The sequence below is a fragment of the Eurypyga helias genome, unplaced genomic scaffold (assembly GCF_000690775.1).
Source record: "Eurypyga helias isolate BGI_N326 unplaced genomic scaffold, ASM69077v1 scaffold3757, whole genome shotgun sequence".
Classification (NCBI taxonomy): Eukaryota; Metazoa; Chordata; class Aves; order Eurypygiformes; family Eurypygidae; genus Eurypyga; species Eurypyga helias.
Window position 1 is genome coordinate 79,283 of NW_010263545.1, and position 24,600 is coordinate 103,882.

Here is a 24,600-nt window from a genome sequence, read left to right on the forward strand (position 1 = left end):
TTTAGCAGCAGTTCCGTCCCTGCCACTACAAAATAATTAATCTCTCCAAGCAAAAGTAGATAAAATGTCATGTTAAGACACTTGTCAGTGAGCCCGAAATCTGTATCGGCTGTGCTCTGAGTTTCTACTTTGTCGGTTCCAATCTTACATTTTCTTCCTTTTTTTCCAACCAGAATTGATCAAATTTAGCCGTGTTGGTCTGTACTTTACATGAATTTTCAACACCTGAGTGATACGATTTTTTTTTCTTCCTGTTAGAGGGAAGCAGAGGAGATGGATAAGAAGATCATAAAATTGGAAAAAGAAACAAAATCATTGCAGCCTTCAGCGAACAAAGACTGCAAGAAACTGAAGTGAGTATACAGTGGTGGGATGGCAGAAAGATATATAAAACGGAGTCTTTCTTAAAAGGTTAATGTGAGGAACTGTACCTCCTCTCCTTGTACTCGTGAGTTTGCTTATAACATAATGTGCCTTCTGAAACCTAATCTACTGCAGATTTGTCTCTACATCCCGGAACCAACCATGTGGCTATAGGAGTGTAATTTATCCACTGGTAGGCAGCCATTTGCACTGCTGTCTTGGGGACCGAATGCAGGAAACAAATTTGTGCAAACCAGTGACGTTGTTTGAGATGCAGGCAGTGTGCAGGCGGTCTGCCCTTCTCCAGACTACAGTGGTGAGGATCTGTCAGCAGATGATTGCCCTTGATGGCCTGGGAGGTGGCAGCTGGTCTGTGGGGAGTAGTGTACGCTTGTTCTGCGTGATAGTTAGGGGTTTCAGGGGATGGCAGGAGAACCTGCCATCTAATTGCATGGAGGTGGACTAGGTGATCTTTAGAAGCCCCTTCCAACCCAAACCATTCTATGATTCTAGGTGAGTAAGACTTGAGAGTTCAAGTATCAATAACTTCTGTTTTTATGAGAACTAGCCTTAAAATGCTTTTTAAAATAGAGTTGGAACTAGATGATCTTTAAAGATCCCTTCCAACCCAAACCATTCTATGATTCTGTGAAATGCTCTTTCTTTGCCAGTGTCTTGCTTATTCTGGTCAAGTTTGTGCTCTCTCTGCATGGGAGGCAGCAGAAAGCTTTTTATCAGATTCATGACACTTTGCATGTATTTAAAGTACTTAAGTCTTTGTAAGATGACATAAGCACATTTTGCACGTGGAGAAACTGAGGAGCAGACAAATTGAGTTGTTCTGACTCCCACTACAAACAGCTGAAATGGCTGGAAGACATGACTCATTCCCGTGACTGAGCAATCTTGTCCAGAGCAGAGAGTTCTGGCAGCCTCTTGGTAAAGGATGTTGTACTAAGCATAACTGTATGTCCACAAATTTTGACTTGGTGATAGTTGCCGTTAATTGAACAGGTCCTGATGAAAGACAAAAGTCAGGTGTTAATGCTCATACTGTCTGCTTCAGCTGCTTTCACTGTCACCAGTTACAGGCTCTGAGTAGTATTTACCATCTGGCTGCCGGTGCGCATGGGGTCTGTTCTCGGTGGGGCCTGTCTTCTCCCAGCTGCGAGCACAGAGGTGGATGTGATGGGTAGGGCAGAGCTCTGGTTTCTCACCCTGCTGCTGTGCAAGGCTGCTGAACTGGATTGCTCCAGAAGCATGTGGCTATCCAGCTCTCCCTGTCTCCAGCCAAATCAAGATGCCGCAGTGCCAACAGGCTTTTTGCTGTGACTGGCCCAAATCTGTATAGGGGTGAAATGTGTAAAGCCCAGTCCAAAGTCCTGGTATGTAGAGGTGGGCAGGAGTAGGGAGCATTTCCCTTCTCTGCTAAAAGTCATCCCATTGTTTTCGTCTTGTTTGTATGTGGCTTAGCAGACGCACAACCAGCATGCCTTTTGAACCATGACTCCATCTGGAATTTCAGGTGGCCTTTATGGCCAAGAATTTGTCATTTATTCCAGCATAGCGTTTGCAGTGCTTCTGGTAGATCTGTATCTTACTCCGTAATTTGCATACCAGTATCCTGCCAGCATTTTGGCTAGGAGTTTGCTGGAGCGAATGCTTCCAAGAGCGTGCCTTCAAATAGGCAGCGTTCCCAAGAGCGGAGACTCATACATTAGTCACGGGCTACTGCGTTCAATCCCTGCTTGCTTGTGACTGGAATTTGGGATATCAGCTTGGATCAGTATGTAATGTTGAGGTTTGTGTCCTGACAATACAAGTAAACTGCTTGTCTTCAGAGAAAACGTTGACGTCCTGTTAAAGCACTGAGACGTTGGGGCTAGCATTTAGTTGGGTGAAGGCCTGTTTTAGCTGTGGTAGTAGTAGAGGGGCTTCAATTCTCATTCTTCTGTTTGCTCAGTGAAAATGAGCACCCCTTTTAGCCATGTTCTGGATTTTGGAGTGGGAAGGATAGGATGCATTTCAAGGCCAGGCTGGACAAGGCTTTGAGCAACCTGGTCTAGTGCAAGGTGTCCCTGCCCATGGCAGGGGGTTGGAACTAGATGACCTTTAATGTCCCTTCTAAACCAAACCTTTCTATGACTTTTTTGAGGAGAGAAGGCTGTAGATCAGGTCTGGAGATGCTGTGCTCTGTGTAGTAGTCCTCTCTGGAGCGCCAGCTGTACCATGGCAGCGAAGCTGGGGAGCATGTGTGCAGTGAGTAGGGACTGTACTGTGGGAAAAGCGGGCTGTGGAAGCAGGGAGAGGACTGCCCCACACACAGCAGAATGAAGCAAGATGTGCAACGTCACGCCTCAGTCCTCTCACCAGGTCTGACTTAATTTCCTCCTTTTCTGATCTTGAAGCCCACGAGTTGGGGTTCACCGCTCAGTGTTTTCTTGGAAATTTGAGAAGCTGAATAAAAGTGATGTAAATGAGTAGTAGTGGAACAAGGTTTAGAGCTATTTGGTACTGCTCAGAGCTGCTGGTGTTCTCTGGTAATCCTAACTTCAGATGATCAGAAATCTGATATACCACTGTATTATCAAATGTGATAGCCTCTGCCACTAAAAGTGCAGCGTTTAAAGTCTCTCTCACTTGAATCCTCCCAACTTTGTAAGTGTTGTCTACTTGATCTGGCAAGTCTTAAAGGAACAACTCAGTTTAATTCTGTCAAAGCACATACAGGATCAAGTGTCAGGGGGAGTATTTCTGACCACAGATAATGTCTTCTACCATGATGAGGAGCGAGGGGCAGTGCTGCAGTTCCTTTGCCTTCTTGGGTGATTTGTCCCAGGGGTTTGTTGCTGTAATTATCTCCCTTGTCCAGTAGAAAAGGCACTGTGTTGGAAGGGTGCCTTTTTTTGCAACATCCTAATATCCTCCTAAGTCTTTACTCCAAGGACAAGTCCTGAGGCTTTTTCCTACTAGAAAAGCAACTTGTATGTTGTTGGCAGCTGAAGATGTATCCGATGCATGATGAAGTCCCTGAGGTTTCATTTTGCTTTTGTTGGAATCTTTATGTTAACAAGTCATCTCACACTTCCAGAGAAATTTAAACAGAACTGGTACACAATGTAACCAATTTTTAAAAAATCCCTGGCTTATATGTACACCATATCCATCCCAATTGCTGAATTTGCTTCCCATCTCTAGAGCATCAAAAGTTCCACCTGAATCCCAGAAGAAAGATCTCCCACTGCTGCCACTGCCACCCATGTCTCCTGCACATCCTGTACCAAAGCCAACCAAAACTGCCCAAAAGAGACCCAGAAGTGAGAGCGGTGAGCGGCCTGCCATGTACAGCACTGCCAAGAACAGCAGCGACCACAAGGATCCTTTGTTCTCCAAGCACAAGAAAGTGGAGAGAAATCACACTGAACTGCCGAAGGGCATCAAAGTAGGTATCTCTTATAACTGGGGAATGTTTCCTGCAATCCGTGAGTGCTGTGTGATTCTCTTCAGGAACATGCTTTGAGGATATTAAAAAGGAAGATAAACTAACCACCAAAGAAAGCTCTTTGAAGCATTTTTTCCCCTTTAATGGCTATCTGTGTAACCACATGTTGCTAGCCCAAAAGCTTGTGTTGTAACTTCTCTGCTGACTTTCCATCATTGTTTTCATTTCAGCAGTGAGAAGGGGTGACCATGTGAAAACCAAGGCCAAGAGCATCATGCTTATGGTCATACCTGTTTCTGACTGCAGGCAACTGCTACTATGATGCTCGTGTAAAAATAAGGGTGTTTACAAAAAGAGCGAGCGGTTTGTTGAAAAATAAGAAACAACCTATGCTTTTGACTGCAACCTGGGCATAAGGTTTTATAGTCTGCTTACAAGACTGTTGATCCTTGCAGCTGGACCTTTGCATTTTTGGGTAAAACTCAATTATATTGCTGTTTGCTGGTGGCTGGGCATGTGTGGTCTAGGGTGTTGCTCTGTGTGTGTTAGGCCAGACTCTGCGTGCTGCATTAGCTGGCTTCTAACTGCTTGCTTTTTTCCTGATAATGTAGTTAGTAATGGAGAACCAGCAATTGCTGTGTGGTTAAGCTGGCAACAAGTGTTCCTGCCTTGGCTCGCAGCCACGAAAAATGTGCTGCTTGCAGCCCTACTGCTGTCTTAACCGTTGTGCAGGGAAACCTGCTACTTAATTTCCCTGTGCTTGGGGAAAGTTTGAGTGGTATTGAGCCTTACTAGCAATCAGGTAGGAAGCCAAGTTTCCATTATTCGAGGGGGTGCTGGGGAAGACATTAAGAAAAGGGGGGGAGCCTGGAGAATAGGCTATGCCTGGGACAAATAAACATTTTCTCTTGAAATTTAGGAAAGCCAGGCTTTGGAACTGGTTTATACATATCTCTCTAGCCAACTTTCTCTCTTACTTTGTGCTTTTTCAGGCATCTGTAGGGGATGCTACACATCCTTTCCCAGTGCCTTCTTTGCCAAATGGTACCTCCAAGCCAAGGAGACCTCAACTCAAGTTTGAACAGTAAGTACACCCTTCGTCTGTACTTTCTGAAGATACCAGGCAAGGCTGGCCCTGCAGGCAGGCTGGCTTCTGCTTCTTAACGAGCGCTTTAGGGAGGAAAGAGAGAAGGAGAGATACCTCAGACCTGCCCTGTACTGCCTCTTGTGCCCACAACTTACCCCACCCACCACAAAGCAAAGGCCTCATTACAATGGCTCTTGGCTGGAGGGAAGCTACTCTAGAAATGAGGCACTTGTTAAGTCTGAGAGGTGGTTTCTCTTGTGCCTGCCTGGAGGTGATGGGGTTTGATTTGTCTGATTCTTGACTGGTGGCAAGCTCCTCTGTGATGTGGTGCTGGGCAGGCAACTGGCTTTTTCTGAGAGGACATGACTCTGCTTGCTCATTTTGCTAGTTCACAGGTGGCTGTGTGCCATTTGCACAGTGAGTAGTTATGCCAGTGCAGAGACACATGTGTGGTCTGACTTCATCGTTGTTTATGTGTTGGTTGAGACCAAGACCTGTAGAAACCTTGGTGACCACGTCTCTTGTAAGCAGAAAACTCGCATTCAAGCTCTTTTGCTTTGTGTCCTGCTACACACAGAACCAAGTTTACTGCCTGCATCAAACAAAATGTATTTGTGGTATTATACTTGAGGAATAGTAGGAGATCACATAACTACTATCTTCCCATGGGAGCCAAGAAATAAGCTTGGCCTCGAAGTAGCCTAACCTCCTGTGGTTTTTTATTTCGAAATGGAAGTTTTCAATTTTATTCTAACCTACATTTTTTAAGAATTCAGTTCACTTTATCTGTGCATTCAGCTGCTGTGTATTTCTGAACATGCAGACAACATTCATTTAGTGACTGTCATAATTGTAACGTGTGTTTGTTCAGGCTGTAGCAGGCTGACCAAAACAGGATGCTCGGATTCACAGCATCCTCTAGATAGGAAGGTAAAATGATAATTATCTTACCCTTTTTCTGTTTTTTCTTCTCTCTGTCCCCAATTCAGACAGCATCCGGTTGAGTACTACATAGAAGAAGCCAAGAAGCTGAAGCACAAAGCTGATGCAATGGTAAGTCTTGGCCCTGTGCTGGAAATGTTCACCAGCTCTGGCATTCAGACCCGATGTCCGCATGCATGCGAATCTAGTGGAGGGCGTCCCTGCCCATGGCAGGGGGGTTGGAACTAGATGGTCTTTAAGGTCCCTTCCAACCCAAACTGTTCTATGATTCTATGAAGATTCACTGGCCGACACTGCTTCCATACTCCATACTTGGAGTATGTTCAAGTCATATGTCGGGAGGCTGTCTTTACCAAATGTTCAGATATTTCCCTTTTTTATAAATGCATGTAGAAAATATGCCTAGGGAACAGGACTAAGAACTGACATTGTCTGAGGTTAGCAGAGCTAACTTTGCAGAGCTTGCAAAAGTCCTTGGAAGATAGATGGAACTGTTAGTTTTAAGACAGTTTATTCTGAAGTCAGGATCCTGATGGCGATGATATTGCTGGGGAATAAGACTTGGAAGTGCCCTTTGCAGATGTAACTGGCTTTCCCTGCTGTGTGCATTTTAACAGCGTGCATGAATGAACGTGTATTTTTTGCTAATTATGACTTAGATAATGTATTTTTGCTACTTGCCTGGGAAAATGAAGTGAGGAACTACTGCAGTAGGAACGTCCTGTCTGCTTCTCATGAGGCAGGCCTCCCAAGACCAGACAATAATATCCAAAAAATGTTAAGATAATGAAGTACTTGAGGAAAACACTGAGCAAGAGGAAGAGATACAGAAAGCCAGAGTGCACAGAGTTGATGACTGGAACCACATTAGGGGTTCTGCTGAGAACCCTTTCATTATCACCCAGAGGCCTGACTTGCATCTTTTCCTTTCTTCAGATCCTGCCTAACTAGGGAGAGAAAAGGAGTTCAGGTACACTTGAGAGAAGTAGTTTTTGTTTTTGTCTAAAAATGAGAATTTTCTTCCCCACAGACCGACAAGACTGGAAAGGCCTTTCAGTACCTAGAGGCTGTCCTTTACTTCATTGAATACGGGATTGCCTTGGAATCGGACGTACTAGCACCAAAATCGGCTTACAGCATATTCAGTGACACCATAAATCTCATCAAGTAAGAGGTTTTCCAAGTGTGGTGGTTAGGCAGCATGTCTTGGGGGGGGAAGGGTTAGTTGTGTTGCTTGTTTGCAGCTGTGGCAGCTCTGGGTTCCCACCATGGAGTAGAGTTCGGGTTGCTGTACAAGCACGAGACAGACCATCCAGAGGCACCAGAGACAAATCCTTTGGCATGTTTCAGCATTGCTCATCAGAAGAACTAGGCACCACGTCCTCCTCAGCATGTCAGCCTTGCAGCTGAGGTACACCAGGGGACACTGGTTATGACAGTCGAGGGCATGAAAGAGTTTTTGCTTTATCCAGATCTGGTGTTGCTTTTGCACATGAGCTCAGCAGTATTTCAGTTACAAAAAGCAAAGCGACAATGTAGTGTGTGAAAGAACAGTTTGTGCCCCAGAGCACAAGCACAAGTCTTGCAGCTTGACTGAAACCAGATTTTACTGGTTTGTCCTATGTGTCTTTCTACTGGGACACTTTATTGGGGTTTCTTTTGGCAACCGTCCCCGCTTTGTTTCACAGCCACAGTAGATGTGTGTAGAAAGTATGGCCTATACAGGCAGCACCACCCAAGGAACCGTGTATGGGATAGGAGAGACACAGGTGTCAGTTCACTCATTCTGAAATTACAGGCTGTGTGAATGTTTGAGAGCTGAGCTGACCTGACTCTTGCCTTAGAGCTGAAACAGCTGTGAAATGTGTGTTTGCGATAGACTTCAAATTTTTAAAATTACATTGTTTGCTTTCTGGTGTTGATGAACTGTATTTCCAAGATGCTGCTGTTGGTTTTTTTTTTCCAAAAGGAGATTTGCTTGTTTGGTTTTTTGCCAAAAGAAATATTTTCACTAACATGACTGCCTTGTCCAGAAACAGTTGAACTAATATTTCACCTTCAGTAGTGGGGGCAACTCCTCTGGGCCTCAGGCCTGCAAGTGCCCACGGGGGGCATCTGCTTGTAGGGATGTTGCCCGTTAATCAGTGTAAGAGGAGAGTGAGTCACATTAGAGGCTGCGTCTCTTCCTGATGCGTGGACAAGAAGGTATTTTGAGACACAGTCCTCGGCTGAGAACTCGGGGCAGGTTTCTTGACTTTTGGACCAGTGTTCGAGATAACGGCATGCATGGGTGTGCTGCTTTTAATCAGAAAATGAGTTAACTTTCTTCACAGTGGCCGGTAGGATTTTTGTTTCTGGATTTATGCTGAGAAAAGCACTGATAAAGGTGTCTTTTTAGGTGGTGCTGCAGAGTGCATGCACCAAACTCAGGGTGTCTCTCAGGTTCTGATACTGCCCCAGTGTTCCCAGCTTTCTCACTACAAGCAGTGTGGGGGGACACACAGTTCAGACAGCTGACCCAAGCTGACCGGAGTATTTCATTCCATAGCACGTCATGCTCAGTACACGAGTGGGGAGTGGGCTCAGGAGCTATGAGACTCTCTAACTCTCTTTTTACTCCTTCGCTAACTCCTTTGTTAGCTGCTTTGCTAACTCCTTTACTGGCTTTTTTTTTTTTTTGCTTGTGGGGGTGGTTGTGTTTCCTGGTCGTGCTGTCACCTGTGGGGCTTGCTCAGACTTTGCTGTGATGGCTCTCGGGCTCACTTGCTCTGACTCTCGCTTCTCACAACCTGTTGGTGCATCAGTTGGTGGGTGGTGAGTCATTGTATCCTATGTTTTATTTTCTAATTACTTAGTGGTAGTAGTATTTGTATGTATTCATATATATATTATTTGTTTATATTCAGTTTTATGAGCTTCCTTGTCTTTTGCCTCTGATTCTCCCCCTCTGTCAGAGGAGGTGGGAGGGAGGTACGAGAGCGGGTTCGTGGTATTTTGCTGGCTGGAGTTAAACCACAACAATGGGTTTGTCATAAACAGTGGGACTTCAGAGCACTCAGGACTGACAAGATTCTGTTTTGTTTCCTTAGGTACGTCATGACACTAAAACCCTTTATGAACTCCTCAGCATCCTCACATGACAAAATCTTTGCTGCGTTATGGTGTGTAACTTTTTCTGTGCCTTCATATTCTCGTTTTAGACTTGATAGAGTGAAAGACCTGTTACTTTCAGGGGTGAAGGAATGAATTAAATAGGAATCAGAGTTCTGCAAGCAAAAAAATCACAATATAAAAACCAGAATGAACTGGAACATCTCTAAAGTGAGCTGGGATATCACAAGGGACCACACGTGGAAGGCACAGGCTCTAAAATTTGATCTGCTGGTAACTTGAGAGTGCATAAGGGCTTTCACCTAAGGTGAAAGAATGCGATTTGGCTACCCGTGTTTGAGCTGTGTAACTGAAGCTGTAGCTGAATATAGCTGCGGCACTTCTGGGCGGGGGCTTACTCAGCCCGTGGCACCTATAAGAGGCTGGGCAGCTGTTCATATAAAAGACCAGACATGGCCCTTCCTCGTTTGTGGGGTGTTTTTTCCTTGTTACTTTTTCAGAGTCTTAAGATGAGCAGAAGGAGGAGAAATCCAGAGCTTCCTTGACTCGGTGGTACAGCTGATGCCTGCCTCCGGCTCACAAGACTGATGACTGCAGAGCGGGCAGCAGCGAGCATGAGTACTGACGCTTGGGTGTGTTTCTGTTCACAGCATGCGCTGCCAGTCCATTCTGCACATGGCGACGTTTCGTTACAAAAAAGACACTGCAATAAAGTATTCCAGGATTCTGAATGACCACTTCAAGGTAGGGCATGCCTTTTACTAAGCTGCCAGCTGGACGGCTGTGGTAGTTACTGACGTTGGCCGAACAGCCCCAACCTAACACGAGCTCTGTTCCTTGCTGCAGAGTTCTTCCAGAGCAACACAAGCACCTTCTCCATGTGTTGCAAGGTAAGATTTAAAACTACTTGTGTTGTAACGTGTCTGTAAGGATGTGAGTGAAAAGTCACTGGAGTATTTGAGCTGCAAGCTGCGTTTGAGAGTGTCTCGCTCTTTCTTGCCACATGAAATCGTACTGTTAGGAGGCAGGAGCACATCTCTGCTCCTTCTGTCCTGTCCTTTCGTGTTGGAAAGGGCTTTTGTTTGCTCCAAGGTCCAGAGTTACAGCACATCAAGCAGAGCAGTTCTCCACCAGGCGAGCAAGGAAAGGACCGTTGCTATGCTGTTTCAGAGCTTCTGTTGTTGTCACCTTTGTTCTGTTAGAGATCCCTTGAGACTTAATGGGGCACTGTCTCCATCTCCCTGGCCACTGTCCAGTAGGATTATGCCTTCACCCTCTGGTAGCGTAACTTTGAGGTGATACTTCAATATTTTTCTCTTAGCTCAGTCACCAAATAAGAAAAAGAGATGCATCTTGCCCCTTCTGTGTATCTGCAGCAGTGCTCCTGTGTATGTGGCAGCAGAAGTCAAAGGCAGGCTGTCACGTAACAGTGTTTGACCTGGTGCCCAGCAGCCTGGGCCTGGGTTTTCATGGCAACGAGTAAGAACGTTTTTCTGCGTGCTGTGGTAATTACATTTGGCAGACAGCTACCCTGCTTCATGTCTGTCCCCTTTAAACTCTGCAGCTGTTCGGTCTTCAACAGTGATGCTGAAATTCCAATTATTTTTCTGCCACCTTGCACAGCAGAGTTTATTGGGAAGTAAATGGTCTCTTAAGAGCAGTGGTGGAAGCCCTCTCATACCAGTGACTAAAATTAGGTTGGTTGAAGCGGAGGGGGTGAAGTGCTGTGACGAAGCCAGCCTGTGTCTGGAATGCGGGCGGCTGACCTGCATTTAACTTCCCCGGGTCTATAAATAGGTGTGTGTAGGCTGACCTGGCGGCTTTGACTGTCAGAAAACTCCAGCCCCCATAGGTGGGGAGCTTCAGCATGCCTGACATGGAAGTCATGAGGAAGAAAATACTTAGCCTGGTGAAGGCTTCCACACTTAGGTGTAGATTTTTGGAAGGTGGATGGCTGGCCCTTTCTGATATCTGGTCCCGCATTTTCTTTTGTCAAGAGGAGTCCCTGGAGTCATGAATCACTTCAAAAACCGTGGCCTCAAAGGATAATTACTTGTTATGTAGCTGAACACATCTTGGGTTTTCAACACTGCACTCCTTACTGCAAGCCTGGGTGATACCCGATAGCTCCTGGCATGTCTGCTACAAGACTGTCTTTAACTCTGAAGTTAAACATTTATGATGGTGTTTCTGTCTCCTGCAGAAGCACAGGCTTGCCTTCTCCTCTTTCTCCAATGCCTTCCCCCGCCAGTTCTGTGAGTTCCCAGCCGGGATCAAATGCTAGCAACGGCAGTGGCAACAGCGTCGGCTCTTCTGTCACTGTCCCCTATAATATCCCGAGCATCACCTCTTCCTACGTCAACATCACTTCCTACATCCTCTGTGCGTATGATATCTGGGAACAGGCTGATGCACTGGCCAAGAAGAATAAGGGTAAGTTTTTTTTTGCCCTCTGGCTTTTGTGTCTTCTGTGTTGTGGTCGTGTGTACGTACTGCTTAAATCTGAACACTCGGTGCAGCAAACACTATCTAAAGACCAAAGCATTAAATACGTGGAGACAGATGGCTGTGGCATATTGGCAGGTTATGGGCAGACGTGGCGATATACTGATGAGTATTCCAATGAAAAGGTTGTCTTGGCATCCACAAATGTCTGAGGGCTCAGGGATGAGGGTATCAAGTGCAGGAAACCAGCCAACTTGCTTCAAGGTAACACAAGAAGCACAGGTCTTTTTGCTGTTTGTTTTTCCCTTTGGGGGGGCTTAGCTTTTCTGAGTTGGTTCACTTTCCTTAAAAACGGCTTTTTGGCCTGTAGCCTTGTGCTGTAGTTTGTTTGTAACAAACTTCGAGGTATTTTTGTCTTGAAAACGATCAAGCTGGCTTCTCTCTGTGACAGAGAATCTGAGCAGCACTTGAACTGGAGTCCTTGCTGGGCATGTGACTAGTATTTGCCAGTAGCATCAACTAAAATTGCTGCTACTTTTTCTTTTTTTACAGTCTTGTTAACGATGTTGTGTTGTCCTGTGGTACAAGCAGTGGTGAATAAGCACAAGCCCTAGAGCAAGTGCAGTTCAGCCTGTAACCTGCCATCCCTCCTGGCATTAGCAGTGTTATTTTTCATAAAACATGGTTTTGTGAGCTGCTGTGGGCGAAGGGATGTATTGCCACGATCTGTTGGCAAACCTGCAGAAGAAAATAAGCACGTTGTGCCTGGCTGAATGGTTGGAAGGCTGTAAAAATAGTCATGCTAATGTGGCAGTGGCTGAAATCCAAAAGGCTTTGCAAGTCACCTTTGAATAATGTAACTGCAGTTGTTGGCTGTCCTCTGAGCAAATCTGTGCTTGCAGCAGCAATTCATGTCTAGTGTTTTAGATTATATCCTCAAAAGGCTGATAAAAGGCTGTCACAGAAGGAGCAGCGGATACTGCTGGTAATCCAGAGGAATGAGTCATGGAGGAAAACCTGTGGGAGGGCAGCCTGAGCGCAGGCTTGCATCAATTAGGATCTGTGCAGGGGAACAGTAAATGCTCATGTAGGTTTGGCACTTGTTCAGGATGGTGGAGGAGTTTCAACACTGGAATTTGTTGATACTCAGTGTAACGTACAGATACTCAGAGGTACAGAGAGCGAGTACATAAAACTTAAAAAATCCCAGGCCATATCCTTGATTCTTTTATGCAGTTCATAGGGCATGAGAAGACGGGAAAGAACAGTGGCCTTCAGCTATCAAGTTCCCTTAAGCAGGGAAGTAGTAAGTTGGTGGAAAGCAGTTAGTCGTAACTGATTTGTGAGTCACTTGTGCAGAGCTGAAGGGCTTTCTGGCTGTTCAACAACCAGGTGCTTCCAGTTCAGGACCCAGCTCCTCACTGTAATTCCACGCAGCATTCTGGGTCATGAGGCTGTAACAGGTTGTATTCCAGCCTCTGATCTCCCACGGTGAGGACAAGCTGGGGTCACACGTGTGCATACAAAGTCACTCTTCCTTCACGTGGTGCTGTGGTCCAGATCAGATTATCTTCTGTTTGCTGAGGCAGGAGGTTTGGAGTCTGCTTAGAGCTCTTCTGTTCCCCACGGTGCGGTGCGAATGGGTATCCATTTAAAACACAACAGGTAAACAAAAGCAGGAAAATCAGGGAAGTGTGTTCTCTGCTTCTGAACGGGAATGTATTTGAGGGAAAGCATTGTGCTTTCTGCTTCTGAAGGGTTCCTTGCACAGCCGAGCAGAAATTTTTAGCCTCCAGGTTCAATCTGTGTGTGAAAAAGGAGGGCTGTGAATGGCCAGTTTGTGAAGAGATGCCTGGCAACATGATCAAGGCAGGAGGGACTGGGACAAGCCCATGTCACTGGAAAGCAACTCAACTGGAAAAGGGGATGGAAAGCCCTAAGTATGATAATTTCCCATGACTTGCTGTCACCTGCACAGATGACTACCAGCACAGAGCAGGGTGTGCAGCCTGCGGCACCTTCCGGCAGGCTCAGGTACGCTGCACGAGCAATCTCCTGCCTGTGCAGGAGGAGGAGCACGGTGGGCAAAGTTGGTGGCAGCAGAGGAGGGCTCTCTTAAATTGGCAACCCAGATCAGAGCTGTGTAGTAAAGCTTGGCAAGCTGCACACATTTTTAAACCTGTTTGGCTGAGAAATCATGTCTCCCAGGTCTGAGGATGGATGAAGGAAAGGGACCGGTCTGATGACAGCTGTGTGTGCTTCCAAGCATGGCTTAGAAAGACACTCAGATTTGGCCTGTTTTAAATCTGGGGGAAGCACGCGGCAGGGACTGGGGTGTGAACACCCAAACTTTGCTCACCTCCCATGGAGTCTCAATGTTCTGCTAAAGCCCGTGCCCGGGGAGGCAGTTCAGGGTGTGCGTGTGAGTGTGTTTTGCCCTCACGTGCCCTGCCTCATGTGCTTGTTACGCTCCCCAGCCGTCTAACATCGCTGAGCTCGCTGCATTAACCATGTGTTCAACGGGGCTTGCTGACTGACAGTGTGCTGCTATCGTCGCTCCTCGCTGCCCCCTCGCCTGTTGGATGTGCCCGTTGTGTGAAACCAACAGTTTTCTCTCTTCCTCCCCTTTTTTCCAGAGTTTTTTGCTGACCTCAGCACAGCGACGTGCGATCTGGCGCTGAACAGTAGCATGACCGAACTGGTACACTACACTAGACAGGGTTTACAGTGGCTGAGACTGGAAATAAATATGCCTTAACTGGTGCTCAAGGTGGTTAAGTACTTTGAACTTTTTTTTTTTTTTGCACTTTTGAAGCCTCAGAAACAGTTTGACTTGTTGAATCCTTGGATACAAAGCACCTGCAAGGGAAAATAAAACTATGTTGAAGGGATTTGGTTACACTGGAAAAACTTTGTACTGTGTTTTTAGGGTAGCACTTTGCTGCCTTAAAAAAAGATGGAGGAAAGCCTCAGTGTTGATGGCTCCTTCCTTTAAAACAACGAAGTGCAATGAATTGTCTGAATGGCTCCATGTATTGATGGTCTTTAAACATTTCTATGACAAGTAACCAGCAGGACAATAATCACACATGAAGAAGTGCCGACAAGAAGGATATCTGTCTCCAGAGGTTATTATGCAACATCCCACAGTCTGCGACCGTTGTGCGCCCCGAAGACATCAGAAGTGTTTTTGCAAGCACAGATGCAATCTTTGGTGTCCTTGTTCCTCATGTGGCAAGTAGCAACCTCATCAGCACCAAACAGCATTATGTTACTACAAAAACAGCAGAGTGGTCTGCCTTGCCTGCTTCCCATCCTCATCCTTTTGCATTTGTCAGACAGCTGCTGTCCTGAGAATCAGGGAAGGCACTGCCTTCGGTGCTGCAAGTTTGCTTTTTGAGTCACTGCTGCTTGGGTCCTCCTTACACGCACACACGTGCCCTTAGCACTCGAACTCTGTTACTTAGGGTCTCGCTTGGTTTCAGCCTTGTAAGCCTAACACGGTGGGGGTGGCAAAATGACCCGGGAGGGGGGTGGGGCGGTGTTGGAAACAGCTATGCCTCTCTCCTGTGGTGGAGGGACGTCACTGGCACTGAGGACTCCTTACCTGCTTGCTTTTTGTCCTTTTTGTCCTGGTTGGGGTGGAGAGCTGTACTGAGCCACTGTGATTGCTTGTGCTAGTTCTGAGTCCAAGGGCTCACACAGGGAGGAACTGCTTCTGTCTGAGGAGGGACTAAGTGGCTGAATGTGGAACACAAGACAAATTTTGCAGTTGGATATTTGCCTGTAACTGTTGCTGGATTCAGTGAATATCTAAGAGCAGGATTTGGTACCAAAGTAGGGCATTCTTCATGTGGGAGATTTGTGCTCTTTCTCAAGCAAACTACAGGATGGGCCCAGTGACTTAGAAATCTGTCAATGAAACACGAAAGGGAATAATTAGCTGCCAGCAAGCATTTTTTTCCTTATCGGGAGCTGCATTGTTGAAGCTGTGATTTTGCAGGTAACAGTAACAGTGCAGGCAGCATCCGCAGGGTTCAAGTGTTCGCTAAGGCAACATCCTCTCTCTCTATCCAAAGATTTCCTGTTGTGTGACAGTGGTGTCCTGCTGTCCTCAGATCTAATAGTGTGCCTTAGCCCTCTGGTTCCCCCTCGCCCAATCTCGGACAGACCGTGGGAGTGGCGAAGAGAAGGATGGTATCCCAAAATAACTGTGTATTTTCCACATTATTTCAGGATGGAGGAACAGGTCTGCGCACGTGTAGCGTGGACCCCCTTTGTGAAATGCCTGATTTGTGGTGTTGAGGCTCATGAAAATGGGACAGTATATAAATAGCAGCAGCAGGTCTGCATTTCCAAAAGTACTTTCTGTAGAAATGGTCCCTGCCACAGGGAAGCCTGGAGCCAGCTTCACTCTGGGATGAATGGTGGGAGCATGATGCGGCTCTGCCCGTCCTGAGCACAAGGGAGCTTTCCTCCCGCTCCCTCTGGCAGTGCAGGACCATCCAGCATCCAGACTGGCTCTTTCCGCACCTTCAGGGGACTGTCCTTTCATGTTCACTTTATTAAAAGCCTTACTGCATTTCAGGGATAAGCTGTCCTAGCCAGCAGAAGGAAGGTCCGTGTCCCCCCTCTCTCCCCACATCCCTGTCAAACTTGACTTGCTCACTGAAGGAGCAACTGCCCTGCATAAGCCAGCGACAGAGACAAGCTCAGCATTAACTGTTTTGTTCTTAGGAAGTGCAGGGATGGCCAGCTGGCCTGAAGGCTTGACGTGCACTTTGGAGCTCGATTCTATGCGAGTGGGTCAATGCCGCCTTCTGACTTTGTCTTCAAACAAAGCTAATTTTAGCATCATCAGCTGAGGAGGAGGAAGAAAGCTTTATTGAACCTGAAAACTGCTGTGGGAGTCTGCAAGAGCTGTAGCAGAGCATTTAGCGGTAAGCACAAGGTGACGCAGGTCTCCCCGGTACTTTCATTTTGCATACACCCATCTCCGTCCCTGCTGCCAGGCCAGGTTCCCATCGGAGAGCCGCTCGCTCAGCTCAACCCATGAGGCAGGGTGTGCGGCTGCCCTGTCCTGTGTCCGGGTTGATGAAGCCTGCGGGTGCACTAGCTCTGTCCTTTGGGCGCTTCGCTGCCCAGGTAGGGATAATCTGCTGCCCTGCTCCTAGGAAAGCTCATGCCAAGGGCGCTGGGCGAGCAGTCAGTGAGCAGACACCCAAGGAAGGATGACCACCTGGCATTGGCTTCTTTACAGTTGGGAGCTCTGCTGCCACGTGGAGGTGGTCGTGCGAGGGCTGCTCCTGCTCCCCCAGGCTTCGGAGGAAACGAGATCACGGGCAGTTTGTGTCACAGGCAGTACGGGCTGTTCGGGGGCTCATTTCAAAAGGATCTGTGGAGTCATCTGAACCAAGCTACGTGGTGGGAAGCTGCTTTGTTGTCAGGTCATGGAAAAGACTGTTTAACAGGTAATTTTTAAAAAGCCATGGTATTTCAACCTTGAGCCAGGTCAGAGGCCTGCAAAGGGTTAGGAAAAATGCTCATCGTTTTCACTTGGGCCTGTTCAGGCCTTTAAAAAAAAGGAAAAATAAACAAAAAAGCCTCAAACCAAAACATAACAGTGGAGGAAACAACATTTGCCATTAGGAAACAAAACCATGAATCCAAGGAAAAACAGAGGTGATGGTTGAGTCCCAGAAGGAATGGAGGCAGCTATTGTGGCAAAGCAGGTCATTTCCATGCAATATTTATTTAGAAGAAGTAATACGTGTTGAAATTGTCAAATGTTCTATTTTTAAGATGCCATTTATTTAATAGCTGAAAACCCCACTTACGTGGAGATGGAGATCTCTTCTGTAACGTAAAGTCAAAGTCTGACTGCGATGTCCCTGTTTTTGGTTTTGTCCTCTCCGCCCCTTCTTGGTTCCCATGACAAATATGTACATCTTAAACTTATTTTGGGGATATATGTCCCTCTTGTAAATAACGTTTTCTGCCCTGTGTGCGATGGAGTTTCCGAGACAGTCAATTCACTCATATGGGGAAATAAACAATAAATGAAGTAGCCCATTTGTTACGAGTTGTTGCAAGAGTCCTCGTGTTCTCAGCTTCTTGCAGAGAAATCCTGATTTGCCTTTTCTCTCTGAATGGTCTTAGTGGTTCCCTTCTGAAAGAGGTTTAAGTAGGAATTTCTGTACAGGAAGTCTCTGTTTCAGTTGCTGTCCTGCTCACTGCCCCATGCCCTTTCCTTTAAGAAGAAGAATGGATGCAAGTCTAGATGCTCAAGAGTGGCGGGAGGGTCACGACTCAAGACATCTGCCTCCTGTCCCCCCGGAACGGATTCAGGGAAGACTGTGCTGGGGTCAGTCGCTGGTGGCCCGCACAGCCTGTCTCCGAGCGCTCACTGACAGGAACGTCCTGGGTTGGTCACTGCAGTCGAACGAGTCAAGTAAGAAAACAATGAGCCCGAGGCACAGAAACGGTGGCCGATGCTCCCCATTTGCCACTGAGGTGTGGAGGGCTCGGTGCTGGGAGGAGGGTCTGCTCAGCTCTGGTTAGGTGGATACATTCCTGAAGTGCTGTGAGGAGGATTTCCCTCTGGGAACTCCACAGCATTTCATGCCCCATGGTAGCTCTGCTTCTCGGTGGTGGTGCAGGGTGTCTCCTTGCAAGGGCCTTACACTTCTTGTTTGGGACTTTCCCACTTCTTGTTTTCTGTCAGGCAATGTCAGTGTTGCTTGGAAGAAGGACTTTTGCATCTCTCTCTGCACTTTTGTGACACAATTCACATGTGTAATTCAGGTCCTTTCTGCAACAGGCATCGCACCTAAGACATTTGCTAATAATGGATGTGGTTTTCTAATGCAGGGTGTAAACTGCAGCGGATATGGGAACCTGTGTTAGTGCCCACTAGATATGTTGCTGTTACAGACGTAGAAATGTCCTCTTTTTTGGGGTTAGTGCACTTTTTCACTGCTTAAAATGCCATGGCAAACTTGTTATTGAAATAAGAATAAAAGGAAAAAAAATCCAATTAGTGAAAAAAAGAAACATGGCACATCCCCAGACTTGTAGCTGCAGTCCAGCCAGGAGGAGCTTGGCAGTGTGTTTGCTCCGGCGAGGCGGGCTCATTGCCCCCAGCCGGCTTGTGCTTCAGGTGGCGTGAAACCGGGTTGACCCAAGGCTAGTTGCAAGAGGCATGGAAGGTAAGGCAGGAGGATGGGAAGATAGCCTGTGGATCTTGTTTTGGTGGGGTGTGAGGGGTAGTTGGGCATGAGCTGTACCATCTGCTCACCGGGGTGCAGCAGCTTTTCCTGGGTTGCTGGTATCCTCACTCCCACCATTTCCTTCCACCTCACATCACAAAAGGTATGTTTACCATGCTCCCCGCTTGGGACAAAAGCAAGGAGGGTTAGTTTTGGAGGTGGGATGGAGATGGGGAGCTGAAGAAGGGATGTGGAGGAAGGATGTGCCTCACGCTAGCTGGGAGATCATCCAAAAGCTAGGGAGGGAGGGAGATGGGGGAGCAGGAGGCAGTGGGGCTGCTGCAAGCATCAACCACCCTGCTTGGCTTTCTGCCTGGGCCAGCGGCCCCCCGCTGGGCTAAAACAGCCAAAAACATTTTGAGGGTGGTTTTCCAATAGTTTGTTGTTGTTGTTGTTTATTTATTGTGCCTTTATTGACCAAACCTAATTCTGCAATTGTGTTTAATTTATTTTGAGATTCATTATACATTGTAGATGAGTGCTTTTCTCTCTCTGCCTTGGCTTACCCTTTCCAAAGACAAATGTTATTTTTGGCAAACAGCTGCATTAAAGTCGATAGCAGTTTCTCAGCCCCCTGCTGGTACTAAAATAGCCCATCGGCAACCTGTGCTTTAATATTCATTGCACTTTTGGTAACCCCTGTCACTGCCCGAAACTGACAGTGTTCCTGGGTGAATCAGCAGCATTTCTGGATATGTTTCCATAAACTGCATTCCTGAAGCAAGGACGTGTGCGTGTTACAGTGGCAGCCTGTGATCACCACTGGTTTGCACTGTGCTTTGTCAAGGTACAGGGCCCACTGGGCTTTCTCCTCTTGCTACTCAGTATTGCTGAAGTCAAGGTTTTCTTTGGGTCCAGCATTTCATATCGTATCAATATGGCATCCTGACGGACAGCTTTTTGCCATTCCCTTCCAATATCTGAAGGCATGTTATCGGACTGTCTATGGTAGCTGAAAGGTATTTCTGAAAGCTGCTCCAACCTGTGCAACTTGTTTCTTGTTAGACATGAGGTGCAGCAGGTGCTAAATCACAGAATGGTTTGGGTTGGAAGGGACCTTAAAGATCATCTAATTCCACCCCTCTTTCCATGGGCAGGGACACCTTCCACTAGACCAGGTTGCTCAAAGCCTCATCCAGCCTGGCCTTGAACACTTCCAGGGATGGGGCACAGATATCCAGGGATGGGGCATTGTTCATGAGCTCTCCTCGCTCTTCAGAGAAGTGCTGGTTAGTGTTTGGGTTGGGCTTTTGCTTTGCCTTTTCTCAGAAGGCCCTAGGAGACAGGGTTGAGCAAGATGCGATCTGTGAAGCAGGGCAGGAGCCGAGGGTCTTGTGGGTGGCATTTGCTTTGCGAGGTGAACGCGTAGGGTAGTGCTGAGGGTGCCAGCAGGTCTCTGGGCAGCACGTAAATTGTGGCGTGACGGTCAAACAGCTGCCCCTCTGTTCAGCTGTCAGACACCCTGTCCTTGCGTTTCAGGGTCACTTTTGTGGGATTTCTATTTCAGCTCTTACCATCCAGGGTTGGGGTGTTTCCTTTTTCCCCCCACCCCTATTTCACGCGTCGTCTTAAAGCATAAATAAAATCTGCACTTCTCAGTGAAAACGTCCTTAAAAAGTAACTCTCAGGTTTCCTGAATGCGAACATTGGCCTTAAATCTGTTAAATGGTCCTTGTCCCATGGGGGTGGTGCAGCAGTCCTCCCTCCCACCGCTGCTTTTCATGTGGGGGGACACAGCAGTGGCATGGGCATGGGACAGGCACAATGTCTTAGAGCCCATGGAGAAACGAGGATGCCAAACCTCTTGCAAAATGGAATCTCCAATGGGAAAACATGTGCAAATAAGTGAGGGGAGGAGGGTGATGTGTCTGAGTTCAGGACTGAATCAGCTCTCCAAGGCTTCTGTGAATTAGAAGTAGCTGCCATTTATAGTCCTTGAAAAAGACAAAAGGTCGGATCTGTGATGCAGCTTAAAAGAAAAAAGAATTTCTCCAAAGAAATTGTGCCACAGATCTTCTGTTTGCTTGTCTTCTGTACAGAGGATGAATTGCTGCATGTCTGTATGTATATGTATATAAAAAATTAAAATATGAATTTTGACTTGTTTGCCTTCAAGTTCTTCAGACAAAAAAGAGTTGGTCAAAACTGTAAAGATGGGATAGAACCCAAGCTGCCCGGGGCTGGGTAATTACTTGTTCTGCTGATCTGACGCTGAGATGTCTCACTCTGCTCACGCGCAGCGGCCTGAGTGCAGACCCCGAGTGCAGCCTCACGCGGAGTGGAGGGTTGGCGGGGCTGTGCAGTGTGTGCGATTGTGCTGCGTGTCTGCCTTTGGCTGTGGTTGAATTTCCCCAAATACTCAACAGCACAGACTTGCCACTGTTTCACCTCATTGCCTCCTTTTGAGGGCGGGTACCAAAGCGGCGTGTTCCACGTTTTCTAACCCTGAAGTCTGAAACGCCGGAGTATATCCTGATGCGACTGCGAAGCTGCGGTTCATTTGTAAGTATTACTTCGGCAAAATACCCAACCATGTTCCCAAATCCTGTATATTTTGTCTGAGGCTGGGGTTTACTCCCAAGTGTCCCCAAGAGCTCTGGATACCTGGTACGTATGGATTTTCCTTTATTCCTCTCCTAATGACTGTATGCAGAGTAGTCCAATGCTGCCTCTGCCTTTTGGTGGATAATGTGAAAAAGAAGACAGAATGAGTCTTCTGCTTTACCCGTTCGTTTTGTCTGACAGCTCTGACCGTTCGGTGGGAAAACTTTAATGCAGAGCAGTAACTGACTTTCTGCTAACACCCAGTCATGGGTGGGCATGAATGGGCACCACACACATGCAGAAGGAGGGCTGACGACCCCAGCGGGGCTGTGCCGTGTTTCTGCTACCCAGGGCAAGCGCATGCCCACATCGGCTCCCCTTTTTTCCCCACAGCAGGCTCCAGCGGAGGGAGGGTTGGCATGCCTCAGAGCATCGCTGGTGCCAAGATGAAACCAGCTCCATCTGAAAGCACGCAAATGCAGGTGCTGTAAGCAGGAAAAGTGCGTGGGCCAGAGGGGCTGGCCCCTGGGAAGCATGGAGCTGTGGGTCTTTGGCAGTAATCAGGTATGATGGATCATGGTCAGCTGACTTGGGGGTGCTCCAGCAACCTGTGTCTGGTGGGGAGTGATGAAAAGCAAGGGGGGGAAGCAGAGCCAGGTGTGGGGATGGGAAAGGAAGAGGTGAGGGAGACAGAGGCATGGCAGTTTCCTGGAGGTAAAAGGAAGACCTTGGGAACTAAACTGCTGCCAGACCAGCTATGATGTCCCCTGAGGATGGGAAGAAAGAAGGGCTTTCCACTTCCTTTCCTGTCCTTTCTGTCCTCTGCTGACCAAGGTTTTGGCTGAGGAACTGGCAGCCGCTGGTGCAAAAGAAAAGTGAGAAGTAGGAGGGGAATGTTGCCACGCTGCATAACGTGCAAGGACAACGTGACATCTAAATGCAATCACGCTGGCAGCTGTAGCATGCCGTTCGCTTCATCTGGCAGCCATGCAGTCAGAGACCTGACTTGGGCTGCCAGAACAGCGCGTGGACTTGCGGTGAGTTTCTCCCAGCCGTCCATGCTGAGCTAGGTGTGATGACTTGTACTGCCCCTTTTTTTTTCTTTCTTGGAAAATGTGCGTAGGGGAAGATAATTTGCTTTCAGTTCTTGTCCCAAGTGAAGTCCTACCATCAAGCAAATGAAGACACACCAATGTTTCTTGTTGGCTATGGTAACTGGAACCAAGCCTCCCTGCTGCTCCCAGGAACAGCTATAGCTGCGCAGTTGCCTGCTTGGAGTATTAATTTTCAGGACCGCTAATTTAATAAGCATTCAGACAAGTTCTCCTGTGGGATGCTGCCAGGTGGCAGGACTCCTCTTCATCACAGCCCAGCGCATGTGCATTATCCAGCCACAGTCAGGACACTGGCTGCCGCGCACCCGACGCAGGTGGTGTGTGCTCATCGAACGACCGACTCCATCTCGGTGGAAAACCTCCGGTGGCAGGTGTGTGTTTCCTGGGGCTTTTTGCGTGAAGCGAAGGAACGTGACAGCCCCTGCACACCACACAAGTCAGACAGCAGAAACTACATAGCTGCTTGTTGCCTTCTCTTTTGTGCTGGAACAGCTTTAAAATGAAACTGTCTGGAATCCAAGGAATTGCGTTAAAATGCTGCCAAGTGGCAGCAACACCAACCTTGCTGGCAGAGCCAGGAAAGAATGACAAATGTAAGCTTCATCTCCTGGCTAGGAGGGCTTTATTTGCTGCCAGTTCCAGCCGAGAGAACATGCGAAGGTTTAGAAAACAAAACCAGATGTGCTGAAAGTAGCCAGCAGAAAATTTAAGTGGAGCACCTGGAATAAAGTACTTGGGTTCGCAAAACTGCACTGCAGCAATGCTGAAAATGGTGTCAAAAGCAGTCTCAGTGCAAATGGAGATAGAAAGCCCCATTTAACTGTGGGAGTAATCTGGAGTTACAGACTCTCTGGGCATTTGTTATAATTAAGCTTGAATAGGTTAATTGGCTGAATTTTTCTCACTTGATGACAACTTGTTTGTAAAATGAATCTCAGTGTTGTTTGGTGTCAGGACTGCGGTCCCATCACACGAGCTCACGCTGGGCATCCTGCAGCTGTCTCTGCAGTCAGAGTGGACTCACAGCAAACGGAGGACAGTGGGGGCGCTTACCATCCCATCGCAGTTCAGGGCGGTTACACTGGGCTGGAGTTGTTGGGAAGCTGCGCAATCCATGTTGCGTTCTGAGCACCCAATTTCACCCTTAGCAAACCTTTATTTACTCAGGAGTCGCCTTGAGTTTTTTTATAAGCAGGGCTGTGAAAGCAGGGTGAAATCATTTTCTTTCAGCAGTGTTCAAGCAGGAGGAAAGTCTGTATGTAGTCTTTCTGGTGGACTGAGTGCATGCCCATAGTTTGCTTACATTTTAAGGTACAGAAGTAGCACATGCAGCTCCTGAAGTCTTCTGTCCGCATCTGAGTATTTTAGCAGGACGTCTAATCCAGTTCTGCTGCAAGCATGGATCTCTTAGGAAGGAGGTGCCTGTGGGGAAGAGCAACATTAAAAAGTAGTCAAAGCTGTGAAAGTATAACCAAATCCTCCCCATCCCCTCTGAACAGAAATAATAAGGTATGAATTAAAGATTATCTTGAAAGGACATACTGTACAAAATTGAAATAAGCACTAACACAAGCATGATCCTTGCATCATCATGCTGTTATGGCATGTCCTGAAAAAAGGATCAGAAACTACTATTTTAATGTAGCAATCAGAAATCTGACCTAAAGGGAAATCTTTGTATTCATCTTCTGTACATAAAAGTGCTCAGACTAAAATTTCCTTAAGACAAGCATGGCTGTGGGTGGCACAGAAGATGATGCACTGCCCTGGCAGCAGTAGGGTTTGGGAGGAATTGGGAAGCCATAGTCCAAGTCTTCAGGTGAGGAGCAGCATCATGCTCGAGGGCTGCTGTGGGGCAGCAGGAGAGCTCAGACAGGGAGGCAGCGTGCCCCAGCAGCTGGGGAAGCAGCGGGGTGGACAGGCAGCAGGCTGACTTGTCAGCACTGGCTGCGCATGTGACTGGAGATACATGGCCATGGGGGTGGGTCAGGAGTGGACTGGAGTCTGGTCTTGCTCCTCCCAGAAGCCCAAGTGTTATGGTTTAGGCCCAGCCATCGACGCACCATGCAGCTGCTCACTCACTCCTCCCCCAGTGGGATAGGGAGGAGAAAACACAAGGAAGGGCTTGGTGACTCAAGACAAGAACAGAGAGGGATCACCAGTTATGGTCAGGGGCAAAATGGGCTCACCTTGGGGAAAAAAGTATCATTGCCCTACTCTGCTTTGATTGTTAACAAATTGAGAGACAAGCCAACACAGATCTTAAAAAAGACTTCCCTCGAC

The 24,600-nt window shown here is 47.4% G+C and overlaps 1 protein-coding gene across 1 annotated transcript in view; it reads left to right on the forward strand.

The window, feature by feature from the left end:
- The window catches only part of AFF1 (AF4/FMR2 family, member 1), a gene marked incomplete at its 5' end in the record, with an annotated part of 61,771 nt that extends 47,623 nt beyond the window's left edge, over positions 1-14,148 (forward strand). Inside the window, 10 exons of the mRNA XM_010156070.1 lie at positions 259-353; positions 3,562-3,805; positions 4,798-4,889; positions 5,882-5,945; positions 6,865-7,001; positions 8,924-8,995; positions 9,596-9,689; positions 9,792-9,835; positions 11,149-11,378; positions 14,027-14,148. Of these exons, the coding sequence (XP_010154372.1) occupies positions 259-353; positions 3,562-3,805; positions 4,798-4,889; positions 5,882-5,945; positions 6,865-7,001; positions 8,924-8,995; positions 9,596-9,689; positions 9,792-9,835; positions 11,149-11,378; positions 14,027-14,148 (1,194 nt within the window). The remainder of the gene's footprint in view (positions 1-258; positions 354-3,561; positions 3,806-4,797; positions 4,890-5,881; positions 5,946-6,864; positions 7,002-8,923; positions 8,996-9,595; positions 9,690-9,791; positions 9,836-11,148; positions 11,379-14,026) is intronic.
- Positions 14,149-24,600: the final 10,452 nt, after the last annotated feature.